This window comes from Rousettus aegyptiacus, unplaced genomic scaffold, assembly GCF_014176215.1.
Source record: "Rousettus aegyptiacus isolate mRouAeg1 unplaced genomic scaffold, mRouAeg1.p scaffold_m13_p_3, whole genome shotgun sequence".
In the NCBI taxonomy this organism is placed as follows: Eukaryota; Metazoa; Chordata; class Mammalia; order Chiroptera; family Pteropodidae; genus Rousettus; species Rousettus aegyptiacus.
The window spans coordinates 115,363,412-115,382,544 of NW_023416306.1; the positions used below are offsets into that span (position 1 = coordinate 115,363,412).

The 19,133-nt window shown below is 34.8% G+C and overlaps 1 protein-coding gene across 2 annotated transcripts in view; it reads left to right on the forward strand.

The window, feature by feature from the left end:
* The window catches only part of RTF1 (RTF1 homolog, Paf1/RNA polymerase II complex component), a 42,134-nt gene that overhangs the window by 12,470 nt on the left and 10,531 nt on the right, over positions 1-19,133 (forward strand). For both annotated transcript variants that reach the window (XM_016152267.2, XM_016152268.2), the window contains exons 3-6: positions 7,856-8,003; positions 9,635-9,839; positions 15,005-15,119; positions 15,802-15,913. In XM_016152267.2, the coding sequence (XP_016007753.1) occupies positions 7,856-8,003; positions 9,635-9,839; positions 15,005-15,119; positions 15,802-15,913 (580 nt within the window). The remainder of the gene's footprint in view (positions 1-7,855; positions 8,004-9,634; positions 9,840-15,004; positions 15,120-15,801; positions 15,914-19,133) is intronic.

Consider the following 19,133-nt stretch of genomic DNA (forward strand, 5'->3'; position numbering starts at 1 on the left):
AAGCCTTAATTCCTCTCAAATTGATGATCCAGTCTGTTAGAAAAGCAATGGGCTCTATGAAGCAATTTGCTTATTTGTTTTGTTTCTCCTTTTTCTTTTTTTAAAAAAATAGACATTACAGGAAAACCTTGAAATAATGTCCCTTTCCCACTATTCCTACATCACCTGCTTTAATTTTCAAGTTTCAGAATTTAGCTGCTGTAGGTTCCCTCCCTCTGCCTAATAATATTCTATTGAGTGTGAATCTGTCTTGTGTCTAGAGTACCCTGTAACATGTTTATAGTCTTTGCAATTCCTTAAGTTATAAGCAGTAACTATCTTATGAAATATTTCTGTTGTTAAATCACAGCCTCAGTTATGCAGTTACGGTAGGGATTCCCTTCATCCTTTTTATCTGCTTCTACCAGGGGTACAGAGTGTGTGTCATCTCTGCAGCATTAGAGGAGCCCAAAACATGCTAGAGTACATCCAGAGTTCATAAAAACTTTTACAGCTTAGGGTTCCCTTTGTAACTTGCAGCTATTTAACCAAAAGTTCTTACCATAGAATACTATCCCAACTGCTTATGCACTTATTGGGGGGAAAGCTGATAGGCAAGCTGCACTCTGCCCAGTGGGGAATGAGACTTTAAGTAACTTTCCCCCCACAGGGTTCTAACTCCTGCTGCTGTCTCCAGGTCCCAGCCCCCCAGTCCCACAAGCTTCTTGCAGCTCTATTCCAGACTCATTTCCTCCAACCTCACTGGGATTAGCAGCCTCACTATCATGGCCATTCTGAAAAGCACCTGTTCTTCAGTCTACATTATCACTCTTTAGCCTAGACTGTTAGCTGAAGGTGAAGATTTCATTACTTTGGACAATTAAGCAAATCATCCAAAAAAATTAAGAAAATCTTTTTAAAAAAATCCTGCCGACCACTAGAGATCTCAGTGGTATTACTGTGAACTCAGATTTATGGTCAGTATAAAGATATTTTGGTGTGAATAGGAGACTTCTGAGAAATCTTTAGAATATAATGTTCGAGACAGAGACTTTCACTTTTTTCCACTTTCATAATGATATTCACATGTCTCTGTAGATAAAAATCCCAACTGAGGTAATTTGCTGTGTCTTATTTCTCTATGGCTTTTAGATCTTTATTATTTGCAAACTAGCCTTTTAGAAATTCTCAGCCAGATGGAGCCTACTTGTACCAGAAGCTACTCTGAAGTTTTTCAAATACACCTCCCAACCCTTCTCCCCTCCTGCCTCTTTTATTGTTTATTGTTGTTAATGAGCAATGAATACAGGTAAAAAATACATATACGTGTGTGTGTGTGTGTGTGTGTGTGTGTGTGTGTGTGTGTGTATGTTAGTCCCCTCAGATTCGCTAAGACAGAAAACTGGTCAAGAACAACTGAGAAGATTAACAAGTGGTTTGTTATAAGGAGAGACATGCATTGATTTTAGAGCAAGAAGATAACTAGCTAATTAATGGGGGGAGGGTGGGAGTAGAATGGAGAGAAGTTATGAAAGTTTCCTATTCAGAAAAAGTGGATGCATTGGACATTAAGGTTCCATTAGGGAGGGAGTAGTAGATGTTTCATGTATAGTATCTTTGCAGGGGGGAAAACCCTAAGTTTGATGAAAAAGAATATGTATTATTTTTGGTAAATGCATTATTCTCAATGATGTCTTGGGGCACATGTAAAAATAAGAAACAGGACTCTTTCTATAAGGTTTACATTGACCAAGCCTGGGAAATTGGAAAGCACATCTCAGTGGTAGGTCATAAAGCTATGCTACTTTGGTGCTGTCACTCCCTGAAAGCATTTGTTTGGAGAAACACCACCGCAGGTACAAATAGGAGTGGTAGGGGAAAAAAATAACAAGGTTAGGAAAAGGAGTGCTAGTAGCCACTTACTCACAAGATGTGATTTTTTAAAAAATGGCCAAAACACATAGTCCATTTGTTAGGAATAATGGGGTCCTAAATCAAATAGTTCAGTCTTTTTTTCTTTTTTTTTGGTAACATGATGGATCCTATAAAAACAGATAGCTGCAGCTAAATAAGAAGAAAGTTTAGATTTTCACTTGTTACCAGTAAAAATTACATTGGATACCAAGAAAACCCTTTTTTTGTTGTTGTTCAAAATTGAATTAGGCTGCATTAGACTTAGAAAACAGCTGAGTTATGTTCTAACCCTCTGCCTAAACAAGAATTATTATTTTTTAAAGCTTCACATATAATCTTGTTTTCAGCATTTTTGAGAAATAGAAGCATTTGGCCCAACTCCTGTAGTTCAGCACTTGTCATACCTGTTTTTTCTTCCCCAAGACTTTTGTCAGCCTTCCTGGTTACGTTTATGCTCCCACTTGCCTCTTCAAAACCCTGGTCTCTTCTCGCTTTTCCCCCATTCCATTTTTTTCTACTTCTGAAACTTCTTCCTTCTCTTATTCTCTTATCCCATCTGATCTTTCAGGCTCTCCCACTTTGATATACTCTCCTAATTCCCACTCTCTTATCTCTTTTTGGCTCCAATATTTTTATTAATAGAACATTTCGAAAAAGGTACAGCTTATAAATTCATTTAGTAACAGCTTTTCCAGGAAGTCAGCCTAGATATCCAAGAGCATTTTGTTATTGCTTTACCGTACAGATAATACATAATTAGTACATGCTTCCGATAAAGGCCTTCACCGCTAAGCTAGTATTTTCCTGTGTATATATTGATTTAGTAAAGTTTTTACACATATGGTACCTCTGGAACAAGATGTTCCACACAGATGCATTATCCCAATACTGAACCTAATCTCTTGAAAGTTTAAATTATAAAGCCCACTATATATTTTTTAATTTTGATAGATATTTTATTATTATTATATTTAGTTGTTGATTTAGTCATGATTATGAAGGGCATTTCTTGTAATGTGAAATAATGACTTCCAAAATGTCGAGCTCTGTAGTACTGCTTTTTTACACCTTTTCTTTCTCCTCCGTTACTGTAGGTAAGAAGTGGCCATTGTTCTCATCTTGGTAATCTGCTCTACTTCCAACTTCCTGCATCTGATCTGCTCTGGGGTCAGGAAACCAGGGGACCCTGTAGAGTTTAGGTTGGAATACTCTGCTTTAGTGCTTGAACTTAGCGACAACTATTTGAATTGCTTACAAGCCTTATTTAATATACTTCTCAGTTCTTGGCTATGTAGATAATCATATAGTAGCACCTATTTATCTAGACACCATTAAAATCACATCACAAGAATTTAGAAAAATAAAGTGATTTTCATAGAGCTCAAACTTATTTACAGAAACTCTGACACTCCCTACCAAACAGTGGACTGGAGTACTGCTTATATTTTACTTTTGTTTGTATTTCATCTGTTTTCCTTTTGCTTTTATCTCTATAACCCAACTGTAAGTTTTTGAGATTGAGTGTAGGGATTCTCTGTGTTTTCTAGTTAAACATATGTGATTGCCTGATTATAAAATAGTGTCTTTTGTGTTTTGTCTGATTAATTACAGAGTAGAAAAGAAAGCTAGGCTATTTTTCATGTTCTTTAGGCTGACGTTAATTGTATTTACTCTTCAGCTCCACTGACCCTTTTCTGCTCTCAGAAAGAAAACACACCTAAATCAGGAACCATGTTCTTCCCACATGTACCTTTTTGCTGACCACTATCAAAATCTAGAATAAGAATTACAGAACCCTTTTGACACTTTCTTAGACTTAGTATAACCCTCAGATCATATAGAATCTTACAGCTTAAAAGTCCAGGAGATCAAAGAGATCATCTAGACTACAGATAAGATAAAAGAAGCTCACAGAAATTCCGAGTTTCTTTTCCCATCATAAAATAGTACCCTACATTCATATAGAACTTCATGGTTTTTTATGTACTCTAAACTTCTTTTATTCTGTCTCCTTTGAGTCTCACACTACCCTGATAGGTGGTCAAAACAGTATTATTCCTACTTTACAGATAAGGAAGCAATCTCAGATTAAGTGCTTGGGCTGTATTCCAATTCATTTAACCCATAATTCTAGTATAGTTTATCACTAGTCCAGCTATTCTTAAGTGCTACTTACCTCAAAGTATTTTGTTTCACTTGTAAATTCATTTTGGAGTAACTGGGCTACAATGGTTTCTATTCTGGGTCCTAAAACCTCTACTGTGATCTTTTTTGCTCATTAGAGATAACCTCTCTTTGGTTTTCTTTGCTTTTCTGCCTCCAGGATGCTCAGAGTACTCAACATCTCATAGCTAGCCAAGTCCAAGGCAACCACGTCCCTCTCCATGTTCCTTCTTGTCTTTCAACTAGCTGAGTGCCAGGAAGGAAGGTCAGCTGCTTCCCAGAGTAGGGACCTGCTTATAACACGCCACACATACTCGGGGTGGCACAGGGTTGTGTAGTACTAACCCTCCTTTAATTATTAGATAATTGCACCCATTAGAGTATCTGTTACATCAGTGAGAGTCAGACTACTAATCTTTTAATTTATTAAGGAAAAATCTTCCTTCCAGTCTCCATTATAGATTTTCTTCAGTGCATGTATACATAATATTTCCCTTGGTATTTGTGGGCCTACATGCATGTAGAATGCTTAGGAAAGCAGGATGTCATTGTATATGGGAGTCCTGACTGACCATGGATGCTTTCACTTTCCCAGACTATTTTTGTGAAGCTCTGTCTGGGTGGTGGCTCTGGCCTCTATACTGAGATGCGGATCTGCAGGCACTGATTTTTTCCATTTTTGCCTTCTGCGTGGTGCATTTTAGGGCACTTTTAAGGTCACAGCAGAGCTTGCCTTTCAGTAGAGCCGTAGCTCCCAAAACAAATTAAGAAATGCCAGGTCATTTCCTCACCTCTCTGCTGGGTGGGGAAAGCGTAGGAGCATCCCTTGAATCCTGTTCTTTACTCTTTAGACTCCATTTACTGCCACACTCTGGCAGTGAAAGAATTCATTTTCCCTCTGTCTCAGAGTCAACAAAACATGGTATTTGCAGGGATAAGTGAACAATCTCTGGGATAATGGCTGGATTAAGACATTTCTATATCAATATGCTTGCCATAAGTCTTGAGCATCTCCTTTACAGTTTATTAGATTCTGTGATCTTGGGAAAAGAAGTACTAAGCAACAATTTAAAATAAGTGCTTAGAACAAACATTCAGGAACCTCTGGTTTATAGGAGTAAATATAAAATATAACAAATTGATCTGTTCTGCAGGAAAAAAGGTCTGGGAGATTATTGGGACCCATTTGAGTCTCTTCCTCTATATTGAATGGGAATAATAATGAGACTGGCTCCCAAATTTTAAGTGACTATTTATCTTTGGATGATGGAAATACAGGTGATTTTTTTTTTAACTTTAAAAATACTTTTCTATTATTTTAAAGTTCCATGTAATGAACGTATATTGTTTTTAAAATTAGATTTTAAAGGTTTCTCAAAAATAAGAGTTTTTAGAAAGGAAGTGTACATTTATAGCTTAATCGAACATCTCAGTACAGAAAGGTGTATTCACAAGAAATTTTATTTTTTAGAATAAAGTTACCTACGTTGTTATAATTTCCCTAAAATCTAGTCACATATAGTGAGATTGGTTGTTTGCTGCTGGCATGATAGACCCTACTGAGTCAGTCTCTTGAGAAGTGAGGCAGCTTCAATGTCTCATTTCTTTTGAAAATCATTGGAAGGAAAAAATAAGGTTCCCTTCCCACATTCAAGTTTAGCCAGGAAAGCCCTTTTTAAATGGAATATTTTATTTTCTCCTATTTTTACTCTTTTCTCCCTCTGCCCCAAGGGATAAACATTCTGGACTATAAATGAAGGACACTTGCTAAGCTTGGGCAGTGATAAATTGCAGATTGCAACAGATAGAGGGTAGACTGATAAGGAAGCCAGGTAGCCCCTTAGCACTTCCTGAATTGGATTCATCTGTGTACTGTCACATTTAGGTCTTTTTTTGCTCTCATAAATACTTTTTTTTCCTCTAGGGAGTCCAGAATTTGGCTCTGTTGCACATGAGAAACCCAAATCTGTAGGCAAAATAGACCTAACCACCCTAGCACACATGTGTCCCTGATAACTCAACCTTTACATTCTCGGCCTCTTCATATTCCCATTGGATAGAAGTACAAAGGGCCAGGACACCCTGTTTGGAAGAGGTGGGTGATGCCCATTTTCATAACCAACCAGTAAATATTTACTCTCTTAATATGGTCGTGGTTGTGCTGTTTCTTGTAACCAAAGCCAATGCAAAGATGTTTTATATACAGTATTGCCTCTAGTAATATCTGTGTTGTCAGCATCAGAAGTTGATTTTAGCTCAGTTAACAGAAGTTAAACACTTTAGCCTCTTAGCCTCTTAGATTCTTTCAAACTGACCTAAAATTATCTTCCTTGAATGATTAAAATTTGATATGGTTGAGAACTAGGCTTTAGAAGAGAAGCACTAGGATTTTTTCCCAAATGATCATGATCTATCTACACATTGAAATGGTAAAGTTTGAGAAGTAAATTCACTTACAAAGGGAAGTCACCATTTATTCACTTAATATGTCATCTAGAACATGTGGCTGTTTTATTTTTACTTGTCCTTTCTTTCTAGCTCTTGAGTGCAAAAATAAAGTGGCAATTAAATTAACTAAGAGTAAATTAAAATGGAAAATTGGAAGATTAAAATAACAGTTTTTCACAATATTTTGTCAAGGTAAACTAGTTATAAGAATAACTCATATGGAACATTCTAAGATGGAAACCTCATCAGAACTACCCCTCTATCCATGCCCCCAAAAGAAACCTAAATCAATGTACTTCTGATCTTAGCCATTGTGAGGTAGGAGGTTAATTTGTGATCACATTGTAGGAGCAAAGACTTTGTGCTTTTGTTAAATATTAGATATAGAAATTTTATAAAACTAGATTATAATTCAATCTGTGGTGCTGAAAAGATGATTATTCTTTATAGTACATGAAGTTCTCAAGTAAAATTTTTTCACCAAAGTCATTCTCCTAAATAGACAAGGTGAATATCAAAGGAGGTATGGTTTAATGTAACAAAATAGTCTCTGACTTTTTAAAACAGTTGCGTGGTCTTTCAGCCTTACAATTAAAATGCTTGATGAAGATGATTTTTTATTTTGGCCATAGAATGATTAATTGTATATTGCCTGCCTCTTACTTTAATAATGCAAATTACAGGTTTCTTATGTTAAGATGTATGGGATCTCTTACTTATGATCCCATTTAAACATTATGTTGTAGTATAATATATGCAGATTAAAAAAACACACACACACACAAAATGATCTGTTTTACTTTCTGCCTCCTTGGTGTTCATACCAGTGCTACCATCCATATCAGAGTGGCCCTCATCCCTTCTGCCTGTGATTTTTGCAGTTCTCTCTTGCTAACTTTATTCCTTGCCTTCCTGGGACCCATTCAAGAACTAAACCATTCTGTGCGTGCTGAAACCCAGACATGCCAACCCCTACCAATTACTGCTCTCTCTGCCATATGAAACATTGGAAGCTGTTTTCAGTAACAACTCAGTTTTAGTTAATTCAGTTGACTTGCTGTAAAGCTGATGTCTTTGTTTCTCTGCTGTGAAATAAGTGCATTGATTAATTTTTGTTTATTATATCAATTATCTACTATCTCTGAGAAATTACAAACCAGAAGTTAGGAAGTTTTAACCGAGGCGTCATAAATTCATCTTTCTTCATATGAAGTGTGTTTGTTTTGGATACAAAGCAACGTAGAGACTCTTGTAATCATTTTGATGAACATCAAAGACTCAACTCTTGAATCTTCCAGCTTCTCCTAATAAAGTCCTTGTTTCAGTTTTTCTTTTTCTGTTCTCCTTGTAGTGGACATTTGGGAGCAATAAAAATAAGAAGAAAGGAAAGGCCAGAAAAATAGAGAAAAAAGGAACCATGAAGAAACAGGCCAATAAAACTGCTTCCTCAGGCAGTTCGGACAAAGACAGTTCAGCTGAGAGCTCAGCTCCTGAGGAAGGTGAGCCAAGCAGCCCAAACCCTGGGAGAGGACTACTCTTGTCAGTTGAAGATGCAAGGTCATATATGGAAGGGAAAGGTGCCTGCATTACAGCAGTCCATAACCTTTTCAGTGGTCCTTCGAGAGTCTGAATGAAGCAAGAAAAATCCATGCAATTCCAAAGGATTAATGAGGCCCCTGAAACCTATCCAGGAAACTCATGACAAGTGCCTACGTTAGATTTTCAACTCACTTTACCCTGAGTACATTTCCTTCCCTTTTTTTTCATTATGTATGGTATGACTGAAGAGGAAAATTCTTGAACCAGATACAAAACTCAGTAAAAAATGTTCTTATTATGAACTCACTAATCAATTTAATGACATCAAAACATTGATTTTTTAAAAATACCAATTGATATATGTAGAAGAAATGATAGAAAAATCACCATTTTTCAACCATCGTAGTAATAATTGATTTACTTAATAATTATCAACATATGTTAAAACCATTGAATTAGAATTTGCTGGGGAACAAGATGTTCCCCCACTTACTATCTACAAAGGAGAAAAAAAGGGCCTTTACAAAGGAAAAATCCGGAGGATACTGTCTTAACAAAAAAAAAATCCAAATAACTATCTCTAGTAATAGAACAAACAGATGTCAGGTGTTTCCTGATATAATACTTTGAAAAGGACATAATAACTTAGGAGTATTCTTGCCAAAAATTCATAACCTTAATACTTCTTGATAAAACCAACCAACCCAAATTGAGGACATTTGATACTGTGGCTGTTTAAATTTGAATTAATTAAAATTTAAAATCCAGTGTCTCAGTCAGTTGCACTAGCCACACTTTAGTTGCTCAGTAGCCACATGTGGCAGCTACTGTTCAGATAGAGAATATTTTTATCGTCACCTCACAGACTTCTATTAGATAATTTTGGGGCTTATACTCTTCACAAATCCAGTGGCATGAAAGACAAAAAAGCCGTTAAAGATTACAGGGTAAAAAAAAAAAAGATTACAGGGTAGTAGACATAGCAACCAAATGCAGTGTATATTCCTAGATTGGGCCCTTCTTTGGCTGGGAAGTGGCTATAAAGGACTGTGTTACATCGATTGGTAAAATTTGAATATAGACTATGTCAATAATGGCATTACATCAACGTTAAATTTCCTGAATTTGTTACTTGTATAATTGGTTATGTAATGAACTGTCATTTTTAGAATTTATTAGGAGTGAAGGGTCACAGTCTCTGCATCTTACTCTCGGTTCAGCAAAATAAATAATAAAAATGTATACATTATTTTATATATGTAGACAGAAAGTAAATTGGCAGTGTTAACAGTGGGTGAACTTAAGTAAAAGATATATGGAAGTCAGCTCTTACAACTTTTTTCTTTAAATCTGCAATTTTTTTCAAAATAAAGTTAAAAACAGGCTGCTTTTTTTAGTCCACCCTAACTTTCCCTAGCCTGTGTTTGCATTTGCCAAAGACAGACCAAGGACTGTTCCTAAGGGAGCTGAGATAGCCATATGCCGCTTTACCTAGGATTGCCAAGGAGTAATGATTATCAATGTTCAGGCATCACCCGTGGCCTCAGTCTCCACTAGCAGAGCCTAATCTTGTGTTTGGCCTTTGTTGCAGGCGAAGTGTCAGATTCTGACAGCAATACCTCCTCCTCCAGTTCAGATTCAGACTCTTCCTCAGAAGATGAAGAGTTCCATGATGGCTATGGAGAAGACCTCATGGGAGATGAGGAAGACAGGGCTCGCCTAGAACAGATGACAGAGAAGGAGAGAGAGCAAGAACTGTTCAACCGCATAGAGAAGAGAGAGGTGTTAAAAAGAAGGTAAGGTTGTAGTTCCTTAATGATAATAAAATAATTTTCAAAAGTTCACATTTAGAGCCCTGTCTCCACAGGATTTAAGACTTGGAATTTCTCATCACTATTTATGAATTAGCTGTCTCACTAGCCTTCCAGCATGGTTTTTGTATTTTTAAAGAAAAAACTCAAATGTTATATTGCTTTTTTGATATTCAGAAGCTGCTTCAGTATTCTGAATTCTTTTGCCATATTTAAATGGCAAAAGTTCTTCTTTATCTCCTAACATAATTTCAAGGTAAAGGTAAACTTAGCTTTTGTCTCAGGAAATAAAATAGTCCTCAGAACTAGGCTCCTTCCCCTACCTACCTATTATCGTAAAAGAAAAATAGAAGCATTTCTTTGGCAGCAGTTAGTTCCATTTCATCTGGGAGTCTGTTTGTCCCTTCTGGAGACCATACTAAGTATGGTGAGTTATCCTAGAAAAGAATGTTTGGCTTTTAGTCAGAAGCAAGTAATAGACATTTGTTTTGAGTGTGAGTGCTTCTAAGGTTACCTGTATTGGAACAAACAGGACTTAAAAGAAACTGTGTCAGAGTTACCAGATGGTTAGGGATGACTTCTAAAATGTGTGTTCTTGAACTGTGGGGAGCATAACAGGAGGTTCTTATTATATAAGGCCAGTAGGACCCTATGATAAAATCACAGAGTAGCTCAAGAGTAATGGGTGGCTTATCTTAAGCTTGATTTTTATAATTTTCACTTTATGTGAATGAAACAGTCGACTGATTCAGTGACCTTTTTTGGTGACTGGAAGAATGTTTACAGTGATGATAATTAAGACAGAAGTTCAGAGCCATTCACAGAAAATTGAGATTTTTTTTCATAGCTCATTTGTTCAGCTGCAAGGCAGTGCAGTAGAGTAACTCAGAAATTTCCTCCATTTTTTCCACTTAATAAAGATCTTATATAAATCTCATTTAATCATAATGATGATCATTTACTGTAAACACAATTAGCATCCCATGTTATAGCCAGCAGCACCAGTAGAGGGATGTCATTTTCAGTCGTTAGACCCTTTGCCTTTTTTTTTTTTAAGGTGAAGGCAGGTAGCATAAAAGATAGTTTGGTTACAGAGAGAGCACTGACATTTTCAGTCAGACAGTCTACCTTAAGTCAGACTTACTGTCCGGGTGATCCAAATTAGTCACTTTCCCTCTTCCTGCCTTAGCTGCCTCCTTAGGAATTGTAAGCCTTGAGTGAAATGATACATATAAGAACATTATGTAAATGTAAGCTGTTATTAACTTTTAAAATAATTTTATTGAGATATATTTTACATGCCATAGAATCTACCCATTCAGAGTGTACAGCTGAATGGTTTTAAATTTTCACAAAGTTGAGTAACCATCACCACAGTTGATTTCAGAACATTTTCATCTCCCCAGAAAGAAATCCTGTACTCATTGATATTCATTTCTCTATTTCCTCCCAAGCTTCCCAGTTCTAGGCAACCACTAATCTACTTCCTGTCTCTATAGATTTGCCTATTTCTGGACATTTCAGCTAAATGGAATCATACATATAGTCTTTTGTGACCAGCTTATTTTACTTAGCAATTTTTGAAGTTTATCCATGCAGCATATATTAGTGCTTCATTCCTTTTTATGGCTGAATAATATTCCATTATATATACATCACATTTTGTTTATCCACTCATCTATTGATAAACATTTGAGTTGTTTTCACTTATTTGCTGAATAGTGCTAATATGAACATTTATGTACAAATATTTGAGATCTATTTTCATTTCTTTTGAGTGTATGCTTAGGAGTGGAATTGCTGGATCATATAGTAATTTATGTTTAACTTTTCGAGAAACCATCAAACTGTTTCCACAGCCCCTGCTCCATTTTATATTCCCACTAGCAATGTATAAAGGTTCCAGTTTCTCCACATCCTTGCCAACACTTATTTTCTCTCTTTTTTTAAAATTAAATTTAATTTTTTTAGGTGAGGCAACCATTGGTCGACCTCACAGATTGCAAGGACCTTGTCAGCTTACAATTCCTTATTTTTTATTTTTTACGCCTACAGCACCTGGTCTCTTTTTTGATAATAGCTATCCTGATGGATGTAAAGTATAATTCATTATGATTTTGACATACATTTTCCTGTTGACTAATGATGTTGAGCATATTTTCATGTCCTATTGGCCATTTATATGTCTTTGGTGGAGAAATGTCCAAGCCCTTGTCCATTTTTTAACTGAGTTACTTGTCTTTTTCTTATTGAGTTGTAAGAGTTCTTTATGTAATCTGATTACTAGACTCTTATCAGATACATGATTTGCATCTATTTCCTCCTATTCTGTAGGTTGTATTTTTCACTCTTGATAGTGTTGTTTAATGCATCCAATTTTTTAATATTGATGAAGTACAATTTTTTTTCTTGCCCAAGCTCTTGATATTATATCTAAGAATCTAGTGTCAAATTCAGGGTCATGAAGATTTAACCCTGTGTTTTCTTGTAAGCTCATATATATAGGTCATTGATGATCCATTTTGAGATAATTTTTATAAGTGGAATAAGGTAGGATTCCATCTTTATTCTTTTGCATATAGATATGCATATAGATACTGTCACAATACCACTTATTGAAGAGACTATTCTTTCTCCAGTCTTGGCACTGTTGTCAAAAATCGATTAGCCATAGATATATGGGTTTATTTGTTGACTCTAAATTCTCTCCCCTTGATCTATATGTCTCTCATTACGCCGGTACCATACTGTTTTGGTTACTGTGGCTAATAGTTTTTAACTTGGGAAGTGTGAGTCCTCTAACTTTGTTCTTTTTCAAAATTGTTTTTGTTTCTGTGGGGCCCTTTGCATTCCCATATGAGTTTTGATAGTAATTATCTTAAATCTGTAGATCACATTTGGGAGTATTTTCGTCTTAAAACTGTTGTCTTTCAGTCCATGAACATGGTGTCTTTTCTACTTCTCTAGGTATTTTTTAATTTCTTTCAACAATGTTTGACTTTTTTGTTGTAAAAGTTTAGTATTTGTTAACTTTATTCTTAAATATTTTATTCTTTTGGGCGCTGTTGTAAATGGAATTGTTTTCTTGGTTAATTTCAAATTGTTCACTACAAGTATATAGAAATAAAATGAATTTTTCTCTGTTGCTCTTGTATCCTGCAGCCATAGTGAGCTCATTTAGTTTCGATAGTTTATAGTGGCTTTCTTAAGATTTTCTATATATAAGATAAGGTCATGTAATCTGCAAAAAGAGATTAATTTTACTTCTTTCTTTCCAATATGGATTTTTTTTTTTTCTTCTAGTACCATGTTGAATAGAAATGGTGAGAGGATAATCCTTGTCTTGCTTCTGATCTTAAGGGGGAAAGCATGCAGTCTTTCATTATTAAGTATTATATTAGCTGTGGATTTTTTTATAGATGTCTTTCTGTGAGTTTGAGGCAGTTCTCTTCTGTTCAGTTTGTTGAGCGTTTTTATCAAGACAAGTGTTGGATTTTGTTAAATGCTTTTTCTGTGTTGAGGCAGCAATGTGGGTTTTGTACTTTATTACATTAATGTGGCATATTACAATGATTGATTTTCTTATGTTGAACCAACCTTGCATTTCTGAGATAAATCCTTTTTATAAGTTACTGGACTCAATTTACTACTGTTTTGTTGATTTTTACATCAGTATTCTTAAGAGATATTGGTCTGTACTTTTCTTGTGATGCCATTATCTGGTTTTGGTATCAGAACAACACTGTCCTCATAGAATGAATTGAGAATTGTTTCCTTCTCTTTTGTTTTCTGGAAGTTCATGAGGACTTAGTAACAATTCTTTAAGTATTTGGTAGAATTCTCCAAGAAAGCCATCTGTGCCTGAGCTTTTATTTGTGGAAAGTGTTTAAATTACTAATTCAATCTCTTATAGGTCTATTCATATTTTTCTATTTCTTCTTGAGTCAAGTTTGGGAGCTTATGACTTTCTAGAGATTTTTCCATTCCTTCTAAGTTACCTAACTTGTTACCATACCATTGTTTATAGTATTTTCTGTGAACTTTTTTATTTCTGTAAGGTTATTGGTGATATCACCTTTTTCATACCTGATTTTTGTGTTTTGAGTTGTCTTTCTTTTTTTCTTGGTCAGTCTAACCAAGACTGTTTTTCTATTCTATATTTCATTAATTTCTGTTCTTATTCTTCTGTTTGTTTTACATTTAGTTTGCTCTTATTTTTCCACTGTCTTAAGGTAGAAGTTAAGTTATTGATTTGAAATGTCTTTTTTAACATAGGCATTTACAGTTATCCATTTCCCTTTAGGCACTGCTTTAGCTACATCATGTAAGTTTTAATATGTTGTATATTCATTTTCAGTCATCTCAGATTACTTTCTAATCTCCTTTGTGATTTCTTCTTTGACACATTGGATATTTAAGAATGTGTTGTTGAATTATTTTAAGGAGTAATTCATAACAGTATATTCCATCTCACATTATAAAAGTACATTAACAACCTTAATAATGAGTAAAAAGGACATAAATTTTTTTAAGTACTGTTAAGAAGTAAGAAAAAATGTTTATTATATTCCTTTATCCCCTCCATAAATTCCTTAAATTCACACAAAAAAATAGTTTTATTTCATAAAATCCTGATTTTTATTATAGAGAGGGAGCCTAGATTCCATTTGTTCAAGAGAATAGCATATTTATCCACAAGTTTACTGGCAGGGGGAGGGCATGTTTCATGATGAAGAAAGATAGAAAATAGTCTGATTCAAATACAGCCTTTGTCTTGACCACCTTAAAAATGTGACAGTGGCTCTCCATGGCTTCATTCTATTTGTAATTCAACACCATTGGAGTTGATCTAAAAATCAACTGTTTTCTTCTACTTTGTGAAGGTTGAGGAAGAGCTGTGTGTCACCAATAGGATTACAGTAGTACCCTGAATATTTTCTCTCATTTTAAGGCTATTCCAACCTAATGCTTTTACGTACTTTTGATATACTTATTTTTAATATTTTTATGGTACTTACATACATTGGAGTTTCTTGCAGGAAGCCAAATGTTTATTAACTCCTTCCCCCTGCTTGCTTTCTCCTAATAGAAATCAGTCTTTATAGATATTTCATTATCACTTAAAAACTAAACAAATATCTTTTAACTAGATTTGAAATCAAGAAAAAACTAAAAACAGCCAAAAAGAAAGAAAAGAAAGAAAAAAAGAAAAAGCAAGAAGAAGAGCAGGAAAAGAAAAAGCTGACACAGATTCAGGAATCTCAGGTAGGAGATTCAATGCTCTTCATTATCCAAAGAGTAAAATCTCTGTTGAGAGAGGGAGAGGGATGAGGGAGAGTTTGCACATAAATTTATATAAAAGATGAGTTCATATTAATCAGCCTACGTCAGTTAGTGCAAGACTATTGTTTGTTGTCTTCCTTTTCTAAGTTTCATTACTCTCTGGACATATCATTTCACCCTTAGCTGCTAAGATTAACTCCTTAAGAATTTTTCACTCAAGTCTGCATTTAAAAGGCAGCCCACTGATGTGAAAGTTAGTATACATCCTGTCCCAGGTAGCTAGATTGGTCAATTTACTCAAGTGTATGTCATCCTGGACATGCTAGTAAATGTAGCTGGGAAAATTAGTCATGTCTTTATTCATCACAAAAGGCTTTGTGGACAATATCAACAAATACTAGCTATGATCTGTATGTCCTTCCTGAAAATGCTTATTATAATTCTTAGGCTTTCCTTTTATTAGGCAGGTAATGCAGGGGCTGACTTTACTGCTCTATCCTTTTTGTCCACAAGAGGATGCTCTGTCCCTTTAAACAAGTTTCAGTTTCTGCAGCCAATATAGATCCACAGCGAGGAACTGAATGATTGATTGTTGGGTATATAGAAAGTTATATCATGAGCAACTGGTAAAAAGAACCATCCTACATTATCTTTTCCTTCCCAGGTAACATCCCACAACAAGGAACGGCGTTCCAAACGGGATGAGAAACTAGATAAGAAATCTCAAGCCATGGAGGAGCTAAAAGCAGAGCGAGAAAAACGGAAGAACAGAACAGGTGAGTGGGGGTTGTGGGGAATGGCTGTGTTGTATCTTTCTTTGATCATGTGATTTGACTTTCTGGAGCCTAGTTTTACTTTTTCCATTTTTTAGTTCTTTATTATGGGAAATTCCAAACACAAAATATAGTGTAATTTGTAGTCAAAGCTAGAGAATTTGTTCTGTTTCTACTTTGTTTTCTGGTTTTGGGGAAGGGTTTTAGGTGATGGTATATACTACCACCAGGAGACACATAATATATGCTTGTCTCATTTTGTGATGCTACCAGTTCTCACTTAGCTTTTACCAAAAAACTGCCCCAAACTCAGATAAACAGATGTTTGTTTCTGCTCATGCATTTGCAGTTCAGCTGTAATTATTCCCTAGCTATAGGTTGGGACCAGGTCTGTTCCACCTGTCTCTCCCTCCTCAGACCAGTATACCCAGGACACATTCTTCTCATGGTGATGGCAAAAGTATAGTAGGGACAAGCGGAAACATGAGACATCTCTTAAGGCCTAGACTTGGAATTGGCCATTTCAGGTTTGTGCTCTTTCCATTGGCCAGTCATATGATCAAGCCCAACACTAATGACTAGGGTGAACTACTGAGTCACATGGTAAAGGGCATAGGTGCAGAGAAGGTGAAGAATTATTAATGGTAATATGTTCTGTTCCAGCAGCCACTGATAATTATCACCTAGATCATTTAATACATTATGAATTATAATCTGGTGATAGTCTAATCTATCATTCTGTCTTCATTTATTATCTGATTTACTTCTATAAAGGGAAACTTTTCATCAGCTATTTAATTAAAACCATTTTATATTTTTAAAAAGGCAGAATAAACTCTTGTTTTTTGGTTTTTGGTTTTTTTACTAGTTTTCAAAAGAATGAGTTAGTTCCTTACCTTCCAAAGGTAATCAGTAAGGTTTTTTAGTTTATTTTGAATATCCTTGTGAACTCATGGATTTTTAAATACTTTATATATTTTAATTCATTGCAGTTATTATTATTATTGAGACTTATAATGTCCCATCTTCAACCAGTCGTAGCCCAAGTCCTTTGGACATGAGACGCCAGTCTTCTTTAACAGCTTTTTGCTTTCTGGATCTGGAATCAGCCATTTCTTCAAGAAATCCTGGTTCATTTTTTATGATAAATTGTATTTAGACACCATAGTCTAGAGATAAGTCTAGCTTATGCTACTAGGCTGGCTATTATATATAAACTTTTTCAGTGTACAAAGCTGGAATTTTTTTTTTTTAACAATAAAATTTATCATGAGCATGCTCATAAGTCCATTTCAAAATCAGGATGCCAGAGTTTTTTATTTTGTTTATTATAACAACTTTATTGAGATATAATTGATACTATACTGTTTACTCATTAAAGTATACAAGGCCATGGTTTTTAGTATATTCGCAGAGCTCTATAATAAAACTCAGTGGATTTTAAGCTGTTTCTTTACCCTAAAAGGAAACCCCATATCCTTTAGCCACCACTCTCCCTCCCCAGACTTATCATCCCCCAGCCCTAGGCAACCACTAATGTACTTTATATCTCTATGGATTTGCCTGTTCTGGACATTTCATGTGAATGGAATTATAAATTATATTTTTTGTCTGGCTTCTTAGCGTAATGTTTTCTAGGTTCATGCATTTTGTAGCATATATCAGTACTTCTTTTTATGTCTAAATAATATTATGTTGTATGAATAAACACATTTTATTTATTCATTCACCTCTTCATAGATATTTTTGTTATTTCCATTTGTTGAATAATGCTGCTATGGACATTTGTGTATAAGTTGTTGAGTAGACACATGCTTTTATTTCTCTTGGGTAAAAACTTAGGAGTAGAATTGTCGAAGCATTTAATAACTCTGTGTTTGATCTTTTGAGAAACTACCAGACTGTTTTCCACAGAGGCTTCATCATTTCGCATTCCCACCAGCAATCTGTGGGTTCTACTTTTTCCACATCTTCAACAATTATTATTGACTTCTTTGATAGTAACTATTCTAGTGGGTATGGTATGAAGTGGTATCTCACTGTGGTTTTTATTTGCATTTCCCTAATGATTAATAATATTGAGCATCTTTTCATGTGCTTATTGGCCATTTGGATAACTTCATTGTTGAAATGTCTGTTTAAATCTTTTTTTTAATTAACATCTTTTTGTTGTTGAGTTGTAGTTCTTTTTATATTTTGAATATTAATTCCTTATCATATCTATGATTCACACATATTTTCTCCCATTCTGTAGGTTGTCTTTTCACTCTTGATAATGTATTTGATGCATAGAAATTTTAATTTTGATGAAGCCAGATGCAAAGACCATATATTTTATTATTTAACTTTATTTTTTTTCTTTTATTGTCTGTGCTCTTGGTAGTCTAACCAAGAAATCGTTGCCAAATCTACTGTCATGAAGCTTTTCCTCTGTTTTCTTTTAAAGAGTTTTATAGTTTTTAGCTCTTATATTTAGGTCTTTGATCCATTTTGAGTTAATTTTTGTATATGGTATAAGGTAAGGGTCCAACTTCATTTTTTTGTTATTTGGTTTTACTTATGGGATATCCAGTTTTATGAATACCATTTTTTTTTAAAATAGATTGTTGTTTCCCCCATTGAATAGTTTTGACACCCTTGTTGAAAAACATTTGACCATACATGCATGCAAGTGTTTATTTCTGGGATTTCTGTTCCATTGGTTTATATTGTGACTTTCAAATGACTATGTTTTAAAATTGCTGGTTATATTTCCATTTTCTGTGGTGGTGCCTTCAAATGAATACTTTGTTTCATTTTGCTTGTGAAATGTAGACATGAGTTTGAGTTATTATTGTATTTTATGATTATATAAAATAGCAGGTGCAAAGGCAAATCTACTAAACAAGGTTATTCAAAAAATTTAGCTTCCATATAACTTTCTATTTTATCCCTTGCCTTCCTCCCATAATAGATAACCACTTAAATTTTTTAAAATATTTTCCCTTTAAACAAAAGGACACAGATATAACTCCTGTCCTAGATTAATGGTAGCATACTGTGGACACTTTTCTCTGCCTTGCTTCTTTCACTTAACTGTGTATCCTAAAAATCACTCCTTAGTTTTTATGTTGAGCAGTGGTTGATAAACTAACTTTGTAAATAAATTTTTATTGGAGTACAATGACGACCATTTGTCTCATAATCGTCTATAGCTACTTTCTATCTACAACAGCAAAGTTGA